The 19,103-nt window shown below is 39.6% G+C and overlaps 1 protein-coding gene across 1 annotated transcript in view; it reads left to right on the top strand.

Moving 5' to 3' along the window:
• The window catches only part of dcc (DCC netrin 1 receptor), a 703,166-nt gene that overhangs the window by 622,850 nt on the left and 61,213 nt on the right, over positions 1-19,103 (top strand). Inside the window, exons 21-23 of the mRNA XM_052034012.1 lie at positions 4,333-4,527; positions 10,421-10,453; positions 14,586-14,657. Of these exons, the coding sequence (XP_051889972.1) occupies positions 4,333-4,527; positions 10,421-10,453; positions 14,586-14,657 (300 nt within the window). The remainder of the gene's footprint in view (positions 1-4,332; positions 4,528-10,420; positions 10,454-14,585; positions 14,658-19,103) is intronic.

The raw sequence follows: 19,103 nt of genomic DNA on the forward strand, positions 1-19,103 counted from the left end.
GGTTGAAGGAAAGTAGCTGTTCTTGAACCTGGTTTTGTCAGACTTCAGGCTTCTGTACCTCCTGCCCTATGGTAGTTGTGAGAAGATGGCATAGCCCGGATGGTGAAGAATCTTTGATGGTAAATATTGCCTCCTTGAGGCAGCACCTCACGTAGATACTTTTGATGGTGGGGAGGGATGTGCCCGTGATATATTGGGCTGAGTCCACTACTCTCTGCAGCTTCCTACGTTCCTGCTCATTTGAATTGCTGTACCAGACCGTGATGCAACCAGTCAGGATACTTTGAACAGTACATCTGTAGAAGTTTGTCAGAGTGTTCAGTGACATGCTGATCTTCTTTAACCTTTGAAGAAAGTAAAGACGCTGGTGCACTTTCCTTGTAATTGCATCTATGTGCTGGGCCCAGAACAGGTCATTGAATGTGTTAATGCCCAGGAATTGAATGCTGTCTTCACTGCACAGGGTGAAACATAGAGTTTTGTATACTTGTGTGAAGTTTAACATCATTAATTTAGTACCTACTTTAGTTTTCTAAAAGGTGAGAACTCAGAAACCATAGAAGCCAAAAGGGATTTAAAGGTTCAAGTATGAAAATCATTAAAAATTAGTGGGCAGGCACAGACACTAATTTAAAAGGCTAATGAAATTCAGGCCTTCATGTGCAGCACGTGGAATACAAACGTTAAAAATTATGATTTTTAAATTTCTGGTCACACTCCATTTGGAGAACTGTATTAGGTTCTGGGCACCAGAGTTTTTGTTGATATTGAGGTGCAGTGCAAGTTCACCAGAATAATGTCAGGACAAAAAGAAATCTTAAAACAGATTGAGTGGACTAGACTTGTGTTTCACTGAGTTAGAAGATGAAAGGATAATGTGACTGATTGGTTTAGCATGATGAAAGGAGTAGATGTGATAGAGAAATATCATTTCCTTGACTGAGGGAGACCAGAACAACAGGATATAACCTGAAAATGAGAGCTAGGCTGTTGAAGGGTGATGTCAGGAAGCAATTCTTCACACAGGGGATAGTGAAAATTTGGAATTCTTCCCAAAAATTCATTAAGGCTTCGTAAACTGAACATGTGGAATTGATAGAATTTTCTGATTATTAATGGACTTAGAACAGGACAGTTTAATAGAGTCAAGATCTAGCTCATCTCTCCTTTTTCATGGATGGTCCCTCAGGATTGAGAATGACTACTTTCTACTCCAGTTCAGTGGATTCTGAGGTGGCTGATGAGGCAAACTATGATGGTGACTGCAGGTCCAACATTTGCTTCATCAGCCACAGGTCATCTCTAATCTACTTGAAGTGAATGGTCTTGTAAAACCTTCTCGTGTTTCATTTCAGAGAAACATATTTCTGAGAATTATTAACATATAATTTCTATTGATTATTCTATAACGGTGCATTCTACTGTATTGTCAAATCTCAATGATCAGGGTCCAGTTATAAGTCCTTTGATGTGGCTATCATTACACATCAACTCCATGTAGTGCACTGGTTAACGATTTAAGTGCTATCAGCCAGAAATAAATAGTTCAGTGAGATTTGAAGGCTGTAATCTTATTTCAGGATGAAAGTGACAGTTATAAACTGCTAAGGTTTTCATCTCGTGGTATGCAATGTCATTTGAACTTTCTGTTTGATACTACTGTCTGTCTTTTAAAAAAAATGCTTCCAGTTTTCTCTCCATTTACTGGATAATGGCTTCAAGGATGGACTTCTTATACCTTGTCAAGTAGCCATTACTCATATATGATCAAAGGTTATGAGAAGCAGATTATCACAGTTTAGTTTAGAGACCATCATAAACAGTTCCTGCAAAAAGACATTCCAATGGAAATTCCTGGATACTGATCTGAGCAGGAATTAATTCCTCTCCAGCCCAGAAGTGCCAAAATCAATGGTAATACACACGGTGTCATCCTACATAGGGTAAGTAATTCATCATAAACTGAGGATAGAATCTCCTACATAGATCAGAAACACACTGCTTCCACCAAATAAAGCCATGAGTCATCCTGATGATATGCTGCTGTTAAGTCCCAAGTGCCCATTACTTACTGCTAATTTTCGATAAGGCCAACCTGAACCTTGTTTACCAATTCTCCTTCACATTGGACTGGTCTATTTCTACAGTCTGCTCTGGTCTGTTGCAACAGTTTATGGTATTCCAGCTCAGGGCTCCTCTGTTTTGCCTTTGTCCTGTCTTCCATTATTGGGTGGTAGAACCATCAGGTTTTTGGCCTCATTGTTGGAATTCTTTCCCTAAGTTGACTTACCTTGTTATTTCCAATGAAGCTTTAAAAATTATTTTATTTTTTTCAACCAGAATTTAAATCATATTGTAGCCTTTTTTTAATCAGAATCAGATTTGTATCTACTGTTTGGTTGTTTTGCAGCAGCAGTACAGTGCAAAGACATAAAATTATTATAAATTACAAAATAAAGAAATAGTGTAAAAAAAAGAATAATGAAGTAGTGCTCATGGGCCGTTCAGAAATCTGATGGTGAAGGGGAAAAAGCTGTTCCTGAATCATTGAGTGTGGGTCTTCAGGCTCCTGTACCTCTTCCCTGATTGATAGTAAAAATTTGAATTACCACATAGATAGGACAAATGAAATTTTCACGAGTAATCTTGAGGATGAGTTCATGGAGTGTGTTCAGGAGATTTCTTGGAGCCATACATTTAGGATCCAACCAGGGAGCAGGCTATATAATCTGGTACTGTGTAATGAGATAGGTTTAATTAATGATCCCTCAGTAAAGGAACCCCAAGAAAAAATGAATCCTGGCATAGTGGAATTTTAGCTTCAGTTTAAGGGTGACAAAATTGGGCCTAAAGCTAAGATTCTAAGTTTAAATAAAAGCAATTAGAATAGTGCAAGGACCAAACTATCTAAAATTAATTGGGAAAATAGGTTAAAGGTTAAGACTGTAAACCAGCAGTGGCAGATGTTTAAAGAGATAGAACATAGAACAATACAGCACAGAATATGCCCTTCGGCCCACAATGTTGTGCTGACATAGCTAATCCCTTCTACCTACAGAATGCCCATATCCCTCCATTTACCTCTCATTCATGTGCCCATCCAAGGCCCTCTTAAAAGCCCCCAATGAATTTGCCTCCACCACCCTATCAGGCAATGCATTTATGATATTTCATAAATCACAGCAAAGGTATATTCTAGTGAAGAAGAAGAGGTTCTACACGAAGGATACATCATCTGTGGCTATTAAAGGAAGTTAAGGATGGTATTGATAGTATCAAATTGAAGGAAAAGACATGATATGACGAGGAATAGTCGTAGGCTCGAGAATTGGAAAATTTTTGAAATGAGCAGCAGGTTACTGAAAATATTACAAAGCAGGAGAAGATAGAGTAAACTAAAAACAGGCAGTAAGAACAAGTGTGTTGAAGGAAAGAGAGTGGCTTAAGCAAATGGTGGTGCATAATTGGACATGTATTGGGCAATATCAAATTGGCAGAATTCAAAATAATAATTTTGAATCAATCTTCATGGTAGGAGGCACTGAAAACAGCACAATAATAATAAATAATTAAAAGGTTTTGGGGATGGATGAACTGAAAGCAATTTCTGTGCCAGAAAAGAAGAATTATATTTGAAAGGAGTATGAAGTATGACAGTGGGGAAGTGTTGGGCACTGCTGAGACTACACCTGGAGTAGTGCATACAGATTTAGTCTCCATATTTAAGAAAGGATGTGCTTGCATTGGAGGCAGCACAGAGAAAGCTCATTAGGTTGATTTTTGGGATGGATGGAGTAAGAGGAAAGATGGAACAGATTGGGCTCATGGACACTGAGAGGATGATCCTCCTGGTGGATCTATCTAGAACAACAGGGCACAGTTTCAGAATAAGGGGTCATAATACATTTCAGCCAGAGATGAGAAGGAATTTCTTCTTTCAGAAGGGTTTGAATCATTAGAATTCTCTACCCCAGAGACCTATGGAGGTGGAGTCGTTGAATATATTTAAGGTATAGATTGACAGACATTTAAATAACGTGAGAGTCAAGGAGTTTAGGAAGAGAATAGGAAAGTGTTTTGAAGCTAAGACCAGATCGAGTTATTGATAGATAGGACAGATTTATGGGGTTAACTAGCCCACTTTTCTCTTTCTTATGTTCTTGTAAATCATCTGCATTAAAGAGAAAAGTTGTGGTGTAATGATATTGTATTCAGGTCTACAATTTTAACACTGTGAGTTTCACAAAAAGGAAGGGGGCGACTCCATTGTATTCATGCATTGTTGCAACACTGCCACTAAGTAATCCTAATTACTCTTTCCTTTACCTATAGGGTATTCATTGTTTTATACAATTGAGAAGAATGCACCAATCGATGAATGGTTAATGGAGATAGTCAGTGGTGACAGACTGACCCACCAGATTCTGGATCTCAACTTGGACACAGTCTACTACTTCCGGATCCAAGGGCGAAATGCCAAGGGCCTGGGGCCACTATCTGATCCTATTCTATTCAGAACACCCAAAGGTTTGGTTTCATTACCTACAGTCAAAATACATAATTCTGTGCAGTTAGGAAGTGATGTTATTTCATGGCTTTGAATTGAAAAAAGTCGAGTTAGTGAAATATATGTAGAATATTCCAGTTAGAGCAAGTTCTTCAGTCAATATATTTCAAACATCTTAACAAGCCAGTACAGAGAAGCTCTGAGTTGCTTTTGACATAGAATTTAGAAAGAAAATCTCACATTGGAAGGCAATGGAACACTTCCTTTCACCTAGACGTGACATTTAGACGAGCAATTTTTGATGCTTTCTTTTGCAAAAGAATCCAGGCATTCTATGATTTATCTGTGTGCTGTATATTTAACACACACAGATGAAAATGGTATTCTATAAATTGAAATGGAAATTTTATTATCATAGTGCATTAATGGTCCTATTATGTCATGCAAGCTCTCTTATCATTTTTTGCTGAATATACAAAATGAAAATCTACAAAATGGGTCCTTTAGTTCTCAAAACTGAGTTTATTTATGCTTTTGCTTAGCACACTACAATCCATCCACTTTTTATACGTTTGGACATAGTTAACCCCTATGAGTATTGCTTGAATGTAAAACATTTATTTACCTAAGGTGTTGACCGTCCATTTCCCTCCATAGTTGCTGTCTGATCCACTGAGTTCCTCCAGTGTTTTGTGTGCTGCTCCAGATTCCAGTATCTGCAGTCTCTTGTGTCTCTTTGTTTCTTTCTGTCCCATTTTCCTCCATATATTTCATTCTCTAAAACAGTGGCACGGTAGCGTAGTGATTAACGTAACACTATCACAGCGCCAGCAATCGGCGTTCAATTCCTGTTGCTGTCTGTAAGGAGTTTGTACGTTCTCCCCATGTCTGCGTGGGTTTCCTCTGGGTGCTCCGGTTTCCTCCCACATTCCAAAGATGTACAGGTTAGTAGGTTAACATGGGTGTAATTGGGCAGCGCAGGTTCATGGGGCCAGAAGGGCCTGTTACTGTGCTGTATAAATAAAGTACAAGTTTAAGGTCAAAATTTATGATGTGGCTAATGTCGGTCACTTTTATTTAAGTGCGGGTAAGACAGTGAGTTCAATTAAGCACAGCTATGTAGATAATTGTGAAAATATAGAAACTAATGTCTGGGTTACATCTCACACGTGACTCCACAAATGAATTGAATGACATGAGGTTCTTATGCCTGTGGCATTGAAAGGGTTCATCAGAATAAGATGAGACTTGTCCATTTCTGTCCAAATTCTCTTTATAATCATTACTGTCAAACTTACTCTATAATTTAAATTGTTTGGAGTCTCATTCCTTCAGCTTTTCAGTGTCATTGAAAAAACATTTAAATGTACAAATAAAAATAATGATCTTGTTTCTTTCTGGAGCCCCTACACCTCCTCCCTCACTACCATCTAGGGCCCTAAACAGGTCTTCCAGGCAAGGCAGTCTTTCACAGGTGAATCCCACGGGGTTATATATTTCATCCCGTGCTTCTGTTGCAGCTTCCTCTATGTCGGTGAGACCGGACACAGATCGGGGTAACAGCTTCACCGAGCACCTTCACTCCGTCCGCCATACCAGCCAGGATCTCCCTGGCCAGCCATTTTAATTCTCCTTCCCATTCCCATACTGACACATTTGTCCTTGGTCTCCTTTACTGCCAAATTGAGGCTAAATGCAAGTCAAATAAACAGCACCTCATATTCCACCTACATAGTCTCCAACCTGGATGGCATGAGCATTGAACCCTCTAACTTCTGGTAACCGCTTCTCCTCTGCCCCTTTTCCCTTTTCTCTTTACTCTCTCCTCCAGATCTATCTGGCCTCCACCATCCTATTACTATCCCCTCTCCCACCCTCTCCACCTGCCCGTCACCCCACACTCTTCCCACTGGTTCACCTCCCTCTCTTTATTCCATGCTCTACTCTCATCGCCAATAAGGTTCCATCATCTTCAGCTCTTTGTCACTTCCACCTATCACCTCCCAGCTTCTGACACCATTCCCCCTCCCCCCTCCCTCATCTGCCTATCATCCCCTCACCTGGATCCACCTATCACCTGCCAGCTCTTGCTCCGCCCTTCCCTCCACCTTTTTATGCTGGCTACCTCCCCTCTATCTCTCTGTCCAGATGAAGGGTCTTGACCCAAGATGTCGAGCGTCCATTTCCCTCCATTCCCTCCACACCCACTAAGTTCCTCCAGATTCCAGTCTCCTGTGTCTCTTTGTTTCTTTCCGTCCCATTTTCCTCCATTTAATTAATTCTGTCCTTCCCACTCTACAATTCACTTGCTGTGCCATTGCATTCACGATTCTATGTCCTAATTTAGATTCTACCCTGCTCATTAATAATTCTTCAATTATTAGCCAAGCAGAAATACAATGGTTTTCCTTGTTCATAGGGCCATAATGATATTTCATTCTCCCATTAACACCAGCTTTCTCTGCAATAGGCCATAGAAATCAAAGAGGTAAAGATAAATCTAACAAACAATAGGCAATAAAGTCTGAACCAACATGTCAATGATTGACCACAAGAATTTAGTATTTAGGGCTGAAGTATAGAACAAACACACAAAGTGCTGGAGGAACTCAGTGGGTCAGGCAGCATTTATAGAGGGAAATAGACAGTCAATGTTTTAGCTTGAGACCCTTCATCAGGACTGGAAAGAAAGAGGGGAGACAGCCAGTATAAAAAGGTGGGGGGCGGGGGAAGGGGTGAAGCAAGAGCTGGCGGGTGATAGGTGGATCCAGATGAGAGGAGGATGATAGGCAGGTAGGGGAGGGTGAGAGTGGGAATAATGTGAGAAGCTGGGAAGTGATAGGTGGAAGAGGCAAAGGGCTGAAGAAGGTGGAATGTGATAGGAGAGGACAGTGGACAGTGGAGCGTGGAATAAAGGGAAGGAGGTGAGAAGGGGAACCGAAGGGAGGAATGTGTGAATGATGGACAGATCGAGAGGGTAGGGGAGGGGTAAGAGAAGAGGTGGTGGGGCTGGTGGGATATGGGAAAACCAAGGGGGCAGAGGAGAGTGGTTACTGGAAAGTTAGAGAAATCAATGTTCATGCTGTCAGGTTGGAGACTACCAAGGCAGAAAATGAAGTGCTGTTCCTTTAATCTGCATCTAGTCTCAACTTGGCAGTAGAGGAGGCCGTGGACAGATATGTTGGTGTGGGAATGGGAAGTGGAATTAAAATGGCTGGCTACCAGGAGATCCTGGCTGTTACGCCGGACAGAGGTGCTTGACAAAGTGATCCCCCAATCTGCGTCTGCTCTCAGCGATGTCGAGGAAGCCACGCTGGGAGCACCGAATGCAATAAGTGACACCGATGGATTCACATGTGAAGGACAGCCTCACCTGAAAGGACTGTTTAGGGCCCTGAATGGTGGTGAAGGAGGTGTAACCCTCAGAGTGGTTGCAGGGATAAGTGCCTGGAGGGGGAATCAATGGGGAGGGTCAAGCAGACAATGGAGTCACAGAGAGAGCGAACTCTGTGGAAAGTGGGGTGGGTGGGGGGGGAGGAAGATGTGCCTGGTGGTGGGATCCCGTTGGAGATGGCGAAGCTGCGGAGAATGATATGTTGGATGCTTAGGCTCGTGGGGTGGTAGGTGAGGACAAGGGGAACTGTATGTCGGTGGGGGCGGGAATGGAGTGAGGGCAGGAAATAGAAGAGATGCTAGTGAGGGCTGCATTGATAGCAGTGGTCGGGGGAGGGGGGGGGGCTGGGAGGTGGGGCAGGGATCCCCGTTTTCTGAAAAAAGAGGATATCTTGGATATCCTGGAGTGGAAAGCCTCATTACAAGAACAGATGTGGTGGAGACAGAGGAGCTGAGAGAAGGGAATTACATCCTTGCAAGTGACAAGGTGGGAAGAGATGTGAAATATAGAACATTTATTTGTTAACATGTAAACCGAAAGGGAGGCTGCTTGCTTAAGTTTTGTTGATGAGCACATATTTACTCATACTTCTCCTTCACATGAGTAGACACAAAAGTATTTTGAATTTGCATTTGTGACTGAAGATAGTGTTATATTGTGATAGGTTGGTAAGTTTTTTGTCTATATTCAATCCTGACCTGTATTAAGTCTTTGTTTATCCAATCTTAAAAGAAGTTGTGTTACAACTAGTAAACAGAGAACTAGAAGACATTTTTCAGTTATCCCCCTGCTTAAGTTCCCTCTGATATCAATGCAGGAATAAGATGGATAGGAATAGACTTTGTACTACTCCACTGCGAAGTCTCTTCAAGGCATGGTGACCCTGAAGAAGCTTTCCTCCTCTGTCATTCCTTTCCCCCCACAGAAGCTGCTTAACTCATTGTGTTCCTCCAGCAGATTGCTTGTTGCATTTAGTGTATATTTGAAAAATCCAAGGCAAGGCAGGCTAGTTAATGATTATTCTGTACTGTCCTTTTATTTTAAAATCAATATATAAAACTTTTTTAACAACTATTTAATGTATTTTCCATTGCTAGGATTCTGCTGAGTTTAAAATGACAGAACTGAGGCAAAGTAATGTTCTGAATCCAAGCAAAACTATCACCCACAATTTCCCTGTGGGTTCTCCAAAGGAACAAAGCAACTATTTAACCCATTACTGTGGTGGTTCTTTTGACCTTCCATGAAAATTGCAGGAGAACAGGAAAATCTTATGAATGTTTTTCCCCTTCTTATGTAATAATATTACTAAAAATAAGTCACCACTTCTCTGTTTCTGGGACCTTCTTGTGCCCAAATTACTTGCCACCTCTCCTCCACTTCAATAGTGACTGCACTTCAAAGGTACTTCATTGTCTATCAAGTATTCTGGTACAGCCTGAGTTTGTGTATAGCACCATATTAATTCAGGTCTTTTCTTCAGATTGTATAGCTTGAATGTTTAATGTTTCCTAATTCTGTATGTAGCTTTTAATGGAATTCCATTCTGTGCTAATTTTAGTAAAATTGGCATAAAGTGGCATCTTTTGTTTAACTTTAGCTTAACATTGTTAACTTTAGTAAGTGAATCAATTTTCAATGCACTTTAAGTCTATGTGTATCTAGAGGCATTTTGACAAGACAACCTGCAGACTTCACATAATACCAGATCAGATCTGCATTTTTTAAAAAAACTGCACAACAGGGACTGTGTCCTAAAGTCACCTTTATTTAACCTCATGGACCCACTTTTAACTGGACTTGATGAGTGGAGCAATGGCTGCAAGTGTTTTATGTGAATTTAGATTGGGATTAACTTCCCAAAGGCTTTGCTGTAAATTATTTCAACCACAAGATATCAACACAGCAAATAAAGCCTTAAGTGAATGGTTTATATTTGTTATAGATACTGGTTATGAAAGCAGTGATAGATAATCAGTGATAATTACAAAAGCAAAAAAAGTAGTTTATACATTGGTAAAAAGCAATTACATAGAAGTTTACAATAAATTGTGTCATTATGTCAACAGGTTTATGCCATTTTGAAGCCTGCTCGTATCCTCATCTCACCTTATCAAGATAGCCATCATTTCCTGCATTTACCCAGATGCCATGTCTAAATACAACATCTTCTACTTAAAAGTATTCAATTAAAATCTCCAGAATGGATTGGTTTTGATTTGGGAATTTTTACTTTAAAAAGATTTATTTTACAAGATGTATTTTTAATTTGTTTAACTTCAAGGTTTTATCTTTCAATCCAGTTAGTTAATCCCTCAAGTGAGCCAGGTGATAAGCATTCTCTGTGATTGACTACATTTTTTGTTCTCATGAGTCCATTCGAAGTTAAATTGCTCCTGCTTCCTTCTAGTTAGTTACTTGGTTAAAGGTTCTACCAATGTGATTCACCTCACGTTAGTTCCACATGGAGGCCTTTCCCTTAAACTGACACAATCTAATAATGTTGTCTTTTCTTACAGTTGAACACCCTGACAAAATGGCTAATGACCAAGGTACAGTAATCCCTGTCCATCTGCTTTTCAGATTGACTCAGAAATGGTGCAGTAAAGAATAATGAATAACATTGGTTGCCATTGTTTAACACTGATTCTTCAAAACTATTTATAGAAAGGAAAAGCCGCTCCCATGGTAATTAATGAAAAGCTGCTGAGCTGAATCTTGATGCTTAATGAATAAGTAGTCTTCTTCAGCAGAAAATTATTTTTTTCTTGCCAGTCAGATATTTCAATGAATTGATGTAATTTCAGTCTTCTTACAAAGAACTCAGATTTATGAGTAATCCTTGAATCAGTGCATACATTAGTCAAATGAAGGCTCTGAGTTTTGGCCGTTATGAAATTAATCTTTCTTTTATTTTCTTTCTCCCTGTAATCAAACATCTTTTATTTAGTATCCTTAGAGTATGGGGAAGTATCCATGATGTATTCAAAATGTCTATCATACACAAAATCCCGATTATCTTTAACATCATAGCAGCACATCACTGTGGAATAACAAACAGTTAACTGCTTTAAATATTTTTTGCCTTGATTAGAAAGGTTCCATTGAGAAATCAATTGAGAGCAAGAAATCCCCATAAGTAAAAGCAAACAGCAAGAAGAAGTCAGACTATTGGTTCTCACAATTTTGAAAGTTTTTTCAACTATAACCTTGACTTCTCTGTGCACAGTAGTTTCACTTGGTTGACTCCTGTGACGAAGGGTTGTCTTATGCAATACTTATTGCCTACACTCATTGGTGATTGGAAGAATGAAAGGCAACCTTAATGAAATATAAGATCCTGAGGAGACATGTTGAATGGATGGTGTGAGGATGTTTCCCATTAAAGGGTATTGGTATTGGTTTATTATTGTCACTTGTACTGAGGTACAGTGAAAAAGGAACAGAGGAAGCGCAGTGCAGATAGACAATAAGGTGCAAGATCATAACAAGGGAGATTGTGAGGTCAAGAGTCCATCTCATCGTATAGTCTTATAACAGTGGGATAGAAGCTGATGCAACTGATGGAAGGGTCTGATGGAATGGGGACATAGTTTCAGATGGAGATGAAAAGGAATTTCTTTTCCCAGATGGCTATGAATCTTTGGAATTCTCCACTGCAGAGAGCCATGGATATTGGCTTATTGAGTACGCTCAAGAAAGATAAGTTTTTGGATTATAGACAAATCAAAGGTTATGAGGAATAGGCAGAAAAGTGGAGGTGAAGCCAAGGTCAGGTCAGCCAAGATCTTATTGAATGCTAGAGTAGGCTGTGGTGGGCCATAGAGCCAACATCAGTTCCTATTTCTTACGTTCTTATGTTGTTATCCAAAAGGTGTATTTACAATAAATATTCTGTTTGTATCCATTTGAAATATTGGTACTCTTTGGACAAAATTGGCCAAATCTGGGCAAAAGATCAAAGAATTTTATGCATATGAAAATTCTACCCAATATCACTTCTTAAGTTGTTTCTTATGGGCAGAGAACTGGATGATTTGGTTAAAAATGCTTATTTTTCTATAAATCCATTTTCAGCTAAATTAATAAAACTGCACCAAGTTACCACTCTTTTATGCATCAAAGAATACCTTTTAATGGGAAGACAGAAAGGAACTCATATTATATTTGTAGTTTTCTTCAGACATTCAAGAACATTTGGCCCATCAAGCCCATACTGGCTCTCAGAGGAATCCCATGATTATTCCCCTAATTATTTCCCTATTCCCCTAATTATTCCCCTAATTATTTTCCTATTCATTCTCACATGTTCATCAATTGCATGATTCTCCTACCAACCACCTGTAATAGGGGTAACTTCCAGTAATCAATTAATATATCAATCAAAACACCTTTGGGGTGTGGGAGGAAACCAAAGTATCCAGGGAAAACCCATGTGATCAGACAGGTGGTATTGTAAGTCAACATTGAACCTGGGTTGCTGGAGGTGTGAGGCAGCACTGTGCTACACTGCGTTGCCCAATTACGTTCTATTACATCTGACCATTGAAGCTTTTATGTTTGTGACTATGCAGGTAAATTTTACTAGAATATCAAGTTGCAACCTAACCAGCACTTTAGACACAGTGGTGCTGCCTCACGTCTCCTTTACTTGTAAGATGTTTCCTCTTCTTTGTGATTTTGCACTTCTCTGCGTCTTTCCTCATGAAGGCTCAACTATATAGCAGACTGCAGTCCTCCAGTTTCATCCACACCTGGTTCATTCAATGTCTGTCCCTCTAGTACTCAAGTTTGAACTGCTGAGAGGTTCCTTCCTCAGGTTGAAGAGGCGACCATAGTCTCAGGAAAAATGATTGACCATTTAGGATTGAAATAAGGAGAGGATTCTTTACTCTGAAATTCCCTATCCCAGAGGGCTGTGGGTGTTCAGTCATAAGTAAGTTTAAAGCTGATAGATTTTGGGATGGTAATGGAATCAAGTGGGAGAAAGGATGTTAGGTACAAGATCATCCATGATTTTATTAAATGACTGAGTAGGCAACAGGGGGCCATAAGATCTATTCATAAATTCATAGATTCATATAATTGTAACAGGACAGAAGGGTTTGTTTGGCTGATTAACTCCATGCCAGGTCCTTGTAGACTAATTCAGTCAATTTTATTCCCTTATTTTTCTCTCTATAAACCTGCACATTATTTAGCCTCAAGTGCCTATCCAAATTCTCTTCTGAAATCCCTGATTGTTTCCAGCTTCTGTTTATTAAGTTCTTATTTTGTGCTTGGAAGGCATTGTTGTGAAACCAAACAATTTGGTAAATGAACCACAAATAATTTTTGAAGTGGGGATAGTTAATGTAGTCTCAGCATTTTTCACAACCCACAGCAGATTTTGCTATTTGCCGTGCATGATGATTTACCCTTTGTCAGCACAAGTTCTTGTCCAGTTTAGACTCAGCAAAATGTCAAAAATACCAATTGAGAAATTGAGTGAAATGATATTTGTCAGAGACAAAGAGTGGGAGACACGCAAGAGAAAATAAAAGAATGACTTACAATGAGAAAAAGGAATAATTGAATGTGCAACACAGCAGGCCATTAAGTTAATTAAATTTAGCTCTGTGAATTCCACTTCCCTGCTTTTTCACCATTTCCCTTTTTTTTCCTTGGAAGAGAGGATCTTAAGAAAAAAAAGAGCTGTCAACAAATGGAGGAGTGCAAACAAGAAACAAGAAGTGTGCACTAGGCACAGAGTGAGGGAGACAAATAGGCAAAAGCACCAGAGGTTGTGAAGAGGACAAATAAAGTCACCTTTGAAAATTCTCTGGCTGTGAGCAATTAAATTTGTGCAATGTTGTATATTTATTTATATGAAGGCACCTTAAATTCTGAGCAAGTGCAGAATCAATACAATCATGCATGTGTATGATTGTGTGTAGAATGACAAAATAAAGGCATAAAATATCTTAGAAGAGAACAAGTCATCAAGCAGTTGATAAGGTCAGACATGTAAGTGTACACAACAAAATGTACTCTGGGCTGTCAGAGTGATTTTTTTCAACAATTTCTGACACAAGTGGATATGTTGACCGTCAGTGTGCAACTATGTCATTTGGTAAATGTTTTCAGACCCTGTCCAAGTGATGGGATGAAAATGTCTGCTGGCTGTAAAGGCCATAGATGAAAATGAACTTGGCAATCAGAAATCCCTTCCCTTACCTTGGCAATCTCATTCAGTGAGATAGGAGAGCGATGTAGGAATTAAAAGGTCAGCTAATGGCTTGGAGAATAATTTCTTGGTGGATTATTTTTGGGAACACACCTTGAAAGCTTCTTTCCTTTCACTTGTTGGTTATTCTACCTTTCAACCTACTACTCAGATTGAAATAATTTATATGAAAGGACTCAGGATTGATGCTACAGCTTTGGGCTTATTTTCTATTTGAGGATCTTTAAAAGACTAGGGATGGAATGGTCCTTTAAGTGGAATAACTCACATAATGTACATAGCATTGTTTGAGAAAATGAGCTATTTCATGGCTAGGATCCTGCATCAGCCCACCTCCTCTATTATTCACTTGCAGTTCTATGTTCAAGATGATGCTGAAGACTTTATTTCTACTATTAGTCATGGTCCTGAGAGCTATCTCCATTTAGAAGCTCTGATGTGCTTTCTTTGCTCAGCAGGAAGGAGTGTACATGGAGATGGAGCATTTTGGCCAGCAGACACCAACTTAATCGACAGGAGCAGCTTAAATGGTGAGTTTGTAAGGTCCAACCAAAACAATGTTGTGCTTTTCTCTCTTTAAAGAAAACCCTAGGATTGGTTCTATGAGATGTGATCGCCCTCTTGGTATTTTGCTTTCCAGATAAGGGTCTGAGCACTGAATATCAGTAAGCTGTTCTGAGACAGAAATTCTCACACACAGAGACCAATCATGTTCTCATTGCACGTCCACGACTAGGAATGGAATGGGAGTTCATTCTATATTTGATGATTTTCCTACTGGCCCAGGGCAACTGTAGCCAAACTGCTTTCACTGCTGTCAGCTTTGACCGGAATGCCTCTGACCCATTTAACCTTTCTGCCATTGGAACAGACATGATCAGCACACATTCAGATTATTTACTAACTGGGATTTTAGAATAACATTTTACATTAAATAACCAGTTCTTGGTAGTCATGTGCTCCTGGAAGTCAAACACCAGCTCTGACATCCTATCCTGGTCAATATTCAATGACTTTCATGCTTGGACTAATTGATACTATTACATACTGCAAGAAGCCCTTTTGGTCATTTAAGAAACCCTTAAGGTTTTACACAACAGCTAATAATTCACCTGTCAGTCTTCAGATCTGAATTACTATCATTAGGTTAAAAACTGATTTATGAAAGGATTCCTTTAAGTACTCTTAAAACTTCTCAACAACTTTCTATAGAACTTTGAATTTTCTAACTGTCTGAACACAGTCTTTCTCAATGACCTTTAAGAATTTGTTAACACCACAGCAGATGTCAAATTCAAACGTCATCTTCTCCTGGAGTCATGCGGCATGAATATGCCCTTCAGCTCTTCCAAGTTCACACATTGTTTTCCCCATTTACAGTAATCCTACCTATCTCTCTTTATCCTATCTCTCTTTATTCTCCCCACGTTCCCTCATTGGGGGCAATTTGCAGTGCCAATTAACCTACCAATCCACATGTCTTTGGGATGTGGGAGGGAAACCAGAGCACCTGAGTGAGACCTATGCAATCACAGAAAGAAAGAGTAAACTTCACACAGATAGCACTGGAGGTCAGGATTGATTCCTGGTTGCTGGAGTTGTGAGGTAGCAGCTCAACTAGCTGCACAACTGTGCTGCTGTGAAGCTTTTAATTATTTACTATTCTATACTTTCTCTAGTTGCCTCTGTACCATATAAAGACCATAGCTATAAAAACAGATAAACAACTTTTCCAAGTTGTCTCCAGTGCTGCAACTATAATCAAGCATCAGAATCACACATGCATTCTGGAATGATAATCTGCGTAGAGTATTTTAGTGTTTCACAAATAAAATCATAGAGTGATACAGCACCAAAATAGGCCTTCAAACCCCCCCCATATCTGTACCAGATATCAGGTGTCTATCTATACAATTCCTATTTTTCAGCAGCTGGCCCACAGCCTCTATGGTTATAGACTTGGTATTTCAATGGCTGGTCTAACTACTGCATAAATGTTGTGAGAGTGCCTGCTTCCATTACCCACTCAGGCAGTGCATTCCAGATTTTGATTACCCTCTGGGTAAAAGAAAATTCTTAAATTCTCTAAGTCTCCTACCCCTTACCTTCAACCTATGCCCTCTGGTTATAGACATGGTTGCTAAGAGAAAAAGTTTCTCACTATCTACTTTATCAGTGCCCCTCATAATTTTGTTCCCCCTCAGCTTTTTTTTCCATACCAGCCAATTCCAGCCTCTCCTTATAACTGAAATGCTCCATCCCAGGTAATATCCTGGTGAATCTGTTCCGCACCCTCTCCAGTGCAATTCTATTCTTCCTATTGTGTGGTAACAGTACTCCAACTATGACCTATTTAATGTTTACATAGTTGTACCACAACCTCCTTGTTTTTATATTCTATGCCCTGGCTAATGAAGGCAGGTATGCTGGATGCCTTGGTACCTTACTTACTTGTGCTGGTGCTTTCAGGAACCCCTGGACAAGCAGACCAAGTTCCCACTACTTCCTATGATCCTACCATTCATTGTATATATGCTAGACTTATTAGTCCCCCTAAAGTGCATCACCCCACATTTTTCAGGTTTGAATTCCATCTAACATTGCTCTGCCCATCTTATTGGTATTAGTTTATTATTGTCACTTGTAACCGAGGATACAGTGAAAAACTTGTCTTGCATACTTTTTCATACAGATTAATTCATTACACAGGGCATTGAGGTAGTACAAGGTAAAACAATACAGAATGCAGAGTGAAGTGTCACAGTTACAGAGAAAGTGCAGTGTAGGTAGACAATAAGGTGCAAGGTCATAACGAGTTAGATTGTGAGGACAAGAGTCCATTTTATCGTACAAGGGAACTGCTCAATAGCCCTTATCAACATATCTATATCATCTTGTAGCCTAAAACTACCAGGCCTCACTATCAATAATACCACAAATTCTCTTTTCGGCTGCAAACGTGCTAATTGCACCTCCTACATTTGTATCCAGATTGTTTTGTGTACATAATATTAGGGTTCCAGCAGCAATCCTTGTCATCCACCCTTGGTTACAGGCTTCCAATCACAAACACCATTACCCTCTGCCTCCTATCATTTTTAGAGAATATGGATAAGCATTCATTTAAGACCTCACCAAGATTGCCACCTCTTTCCCTTAATATACTTGAAAATGCTATGTGATTTTCCTTAATCCTATCTTCCAGTGATAGCTTGTGCCCTTTATCGCCCTCCCAATTTCTTTTGTTAAGTACCCCTCTACACTTTCTGTGCTCCTATAGAGCTGCTCCTGTCTTCAGTTCTATCATTCATCAGCTACCTCACTGAATATCCACATGGCTAACATTAAGAAATTGTTCTATATCAACATCTTGCCATTCATTAGCTACAGGATGTTGTGCCAAATTGTTTGGTCAAATTTAAACAATCTGTAGAAACTGGACTGGATGGAAAATGGTAAAACTGATTAAAAGGGATTAATTTCGTTGAAGGAAATGGCAAAAATGAAATGACTCAATTGTCCCTACACATTATTAAAGTTCTATGAAGCTGATATAAGTAGTTGAGTCTATTTTTGGTTTGTGGCTTTGTAGACATTAGGGATTAAGTTTGTCTTCAGCAGTATTGAAAAATGTGTGTCAGCAAATTTTCTTTTCTTAACCTTCCATTTTAAATGTTTGATCTTATTGCTTCATAATCTGCTTTATTCAGATGAAAACTGTTAGTATTTCTTTCCTCAAACAACTCAAAATCCTTATGAATTGGAATTGTATATTTTCTCAAATGCCTACATTTTCCCCATAGTTTGCAGTCTTGTGTCAACTCCATTCTCTAAATGAGGTCTTATTAGAGCCATAGAAAAGTACATTTTCTGTAGTTTTAATATAAGTTCCTGGCTCTTGAACTCAATGCTTCTATTTACTCTATGCCTCCAATTATATTTGTTTTCACACAGCGAGTGATGATCCGGCACTGACTGATGGGGTGGTGAAAGAAGAGTCAATCAGGGCTTTCAAAATGAGATTGGACAGATGCATAATTTACAGGGCTGTAGGAAAGAACAGGGAAATGGGACTAAATAGATTGCATTATATGGAGCCAGCAAAGATTCCATGAGCCCAATGGCTTCCCTCTGCACTGTAACAAGGCTAGGAAGCCAATGATTCAATATGTTATTAACTGGTTTGTTAACCAGAGTTGCCATCTTCATAACTTATGCATAAATCCTCTCGGGCCTCTGTTATTCTGTCTCTTTTAAACATATTATTTAACATGTATTTTCTTTCCTCATTCTTCCCAGTAATGTATCACCTCACGTTTTGTTAGCTTGAAAAAATTAAACCTTTTTGACACTGATGTCAAGGCTGACGCTTAATAATGCTGAGGACAGTGTTGGTAAGGGTAATGTTCTAGAGCATGTTGATATCAAGAGAGAGGATGTGTTGGAGCTGTTAGAAAATATTAGGACAGATAAGTCCTGGGTCCTGATGGAATATTCCCCAGGCTGCTCCCGTGAGGCGAGGGGGAGATTGCTGAGCCTTTGGCTGGGATCTTTGAGTCCTTGTTGTCCATGGGAATGGTACAGGAGGATTGGAGAGTGGCAAATGTTGTCCCCTTATTCAAAAAAGGTAGTAGGATAGTCCAGGAAATTACAGACCAGTGAGCTTATGTCTGTGGTGGCAAGTTGTTGGAAATGATTCTTAGAGATAGGATCTATGGGCATTTGGAGAATCATGGTCTGATCAGGGACAGCCAGCATGGATTTGTGAAGGGCAGATCATGTCTCACAAACCTGATAGTGTTCTTTGAGGAGGTGACCAGACAGATTGATGAGGGTAGTGCAGTAGATGTGGGTCTACATGGATTTTAGTAAGGAATTTGCCAAGGTTCCACATGGTAGGATTCTTCAGAAGATCAGAGGGCATGGGATCCAGGGAGCTTGGCCGTGTGGATTCAGAATTGGCTTGCCTTTAGAAA

Source organism: Pristis pectinata, chromosome 2, assembly GCF_009764475.1.
Source record: "Pristis pectinata isolate sPriPec2 chromosome 2, sPriPec2.1.pri, whole genome shotgun sequence".
NCBI classification, from domain to species: domain Eukaryota; kingdom Metazoa; phylum Chordata; class Chondrichthyes; order Rhinopristiformes; family Pristidae; genus Pristis; species Pristis pectinata.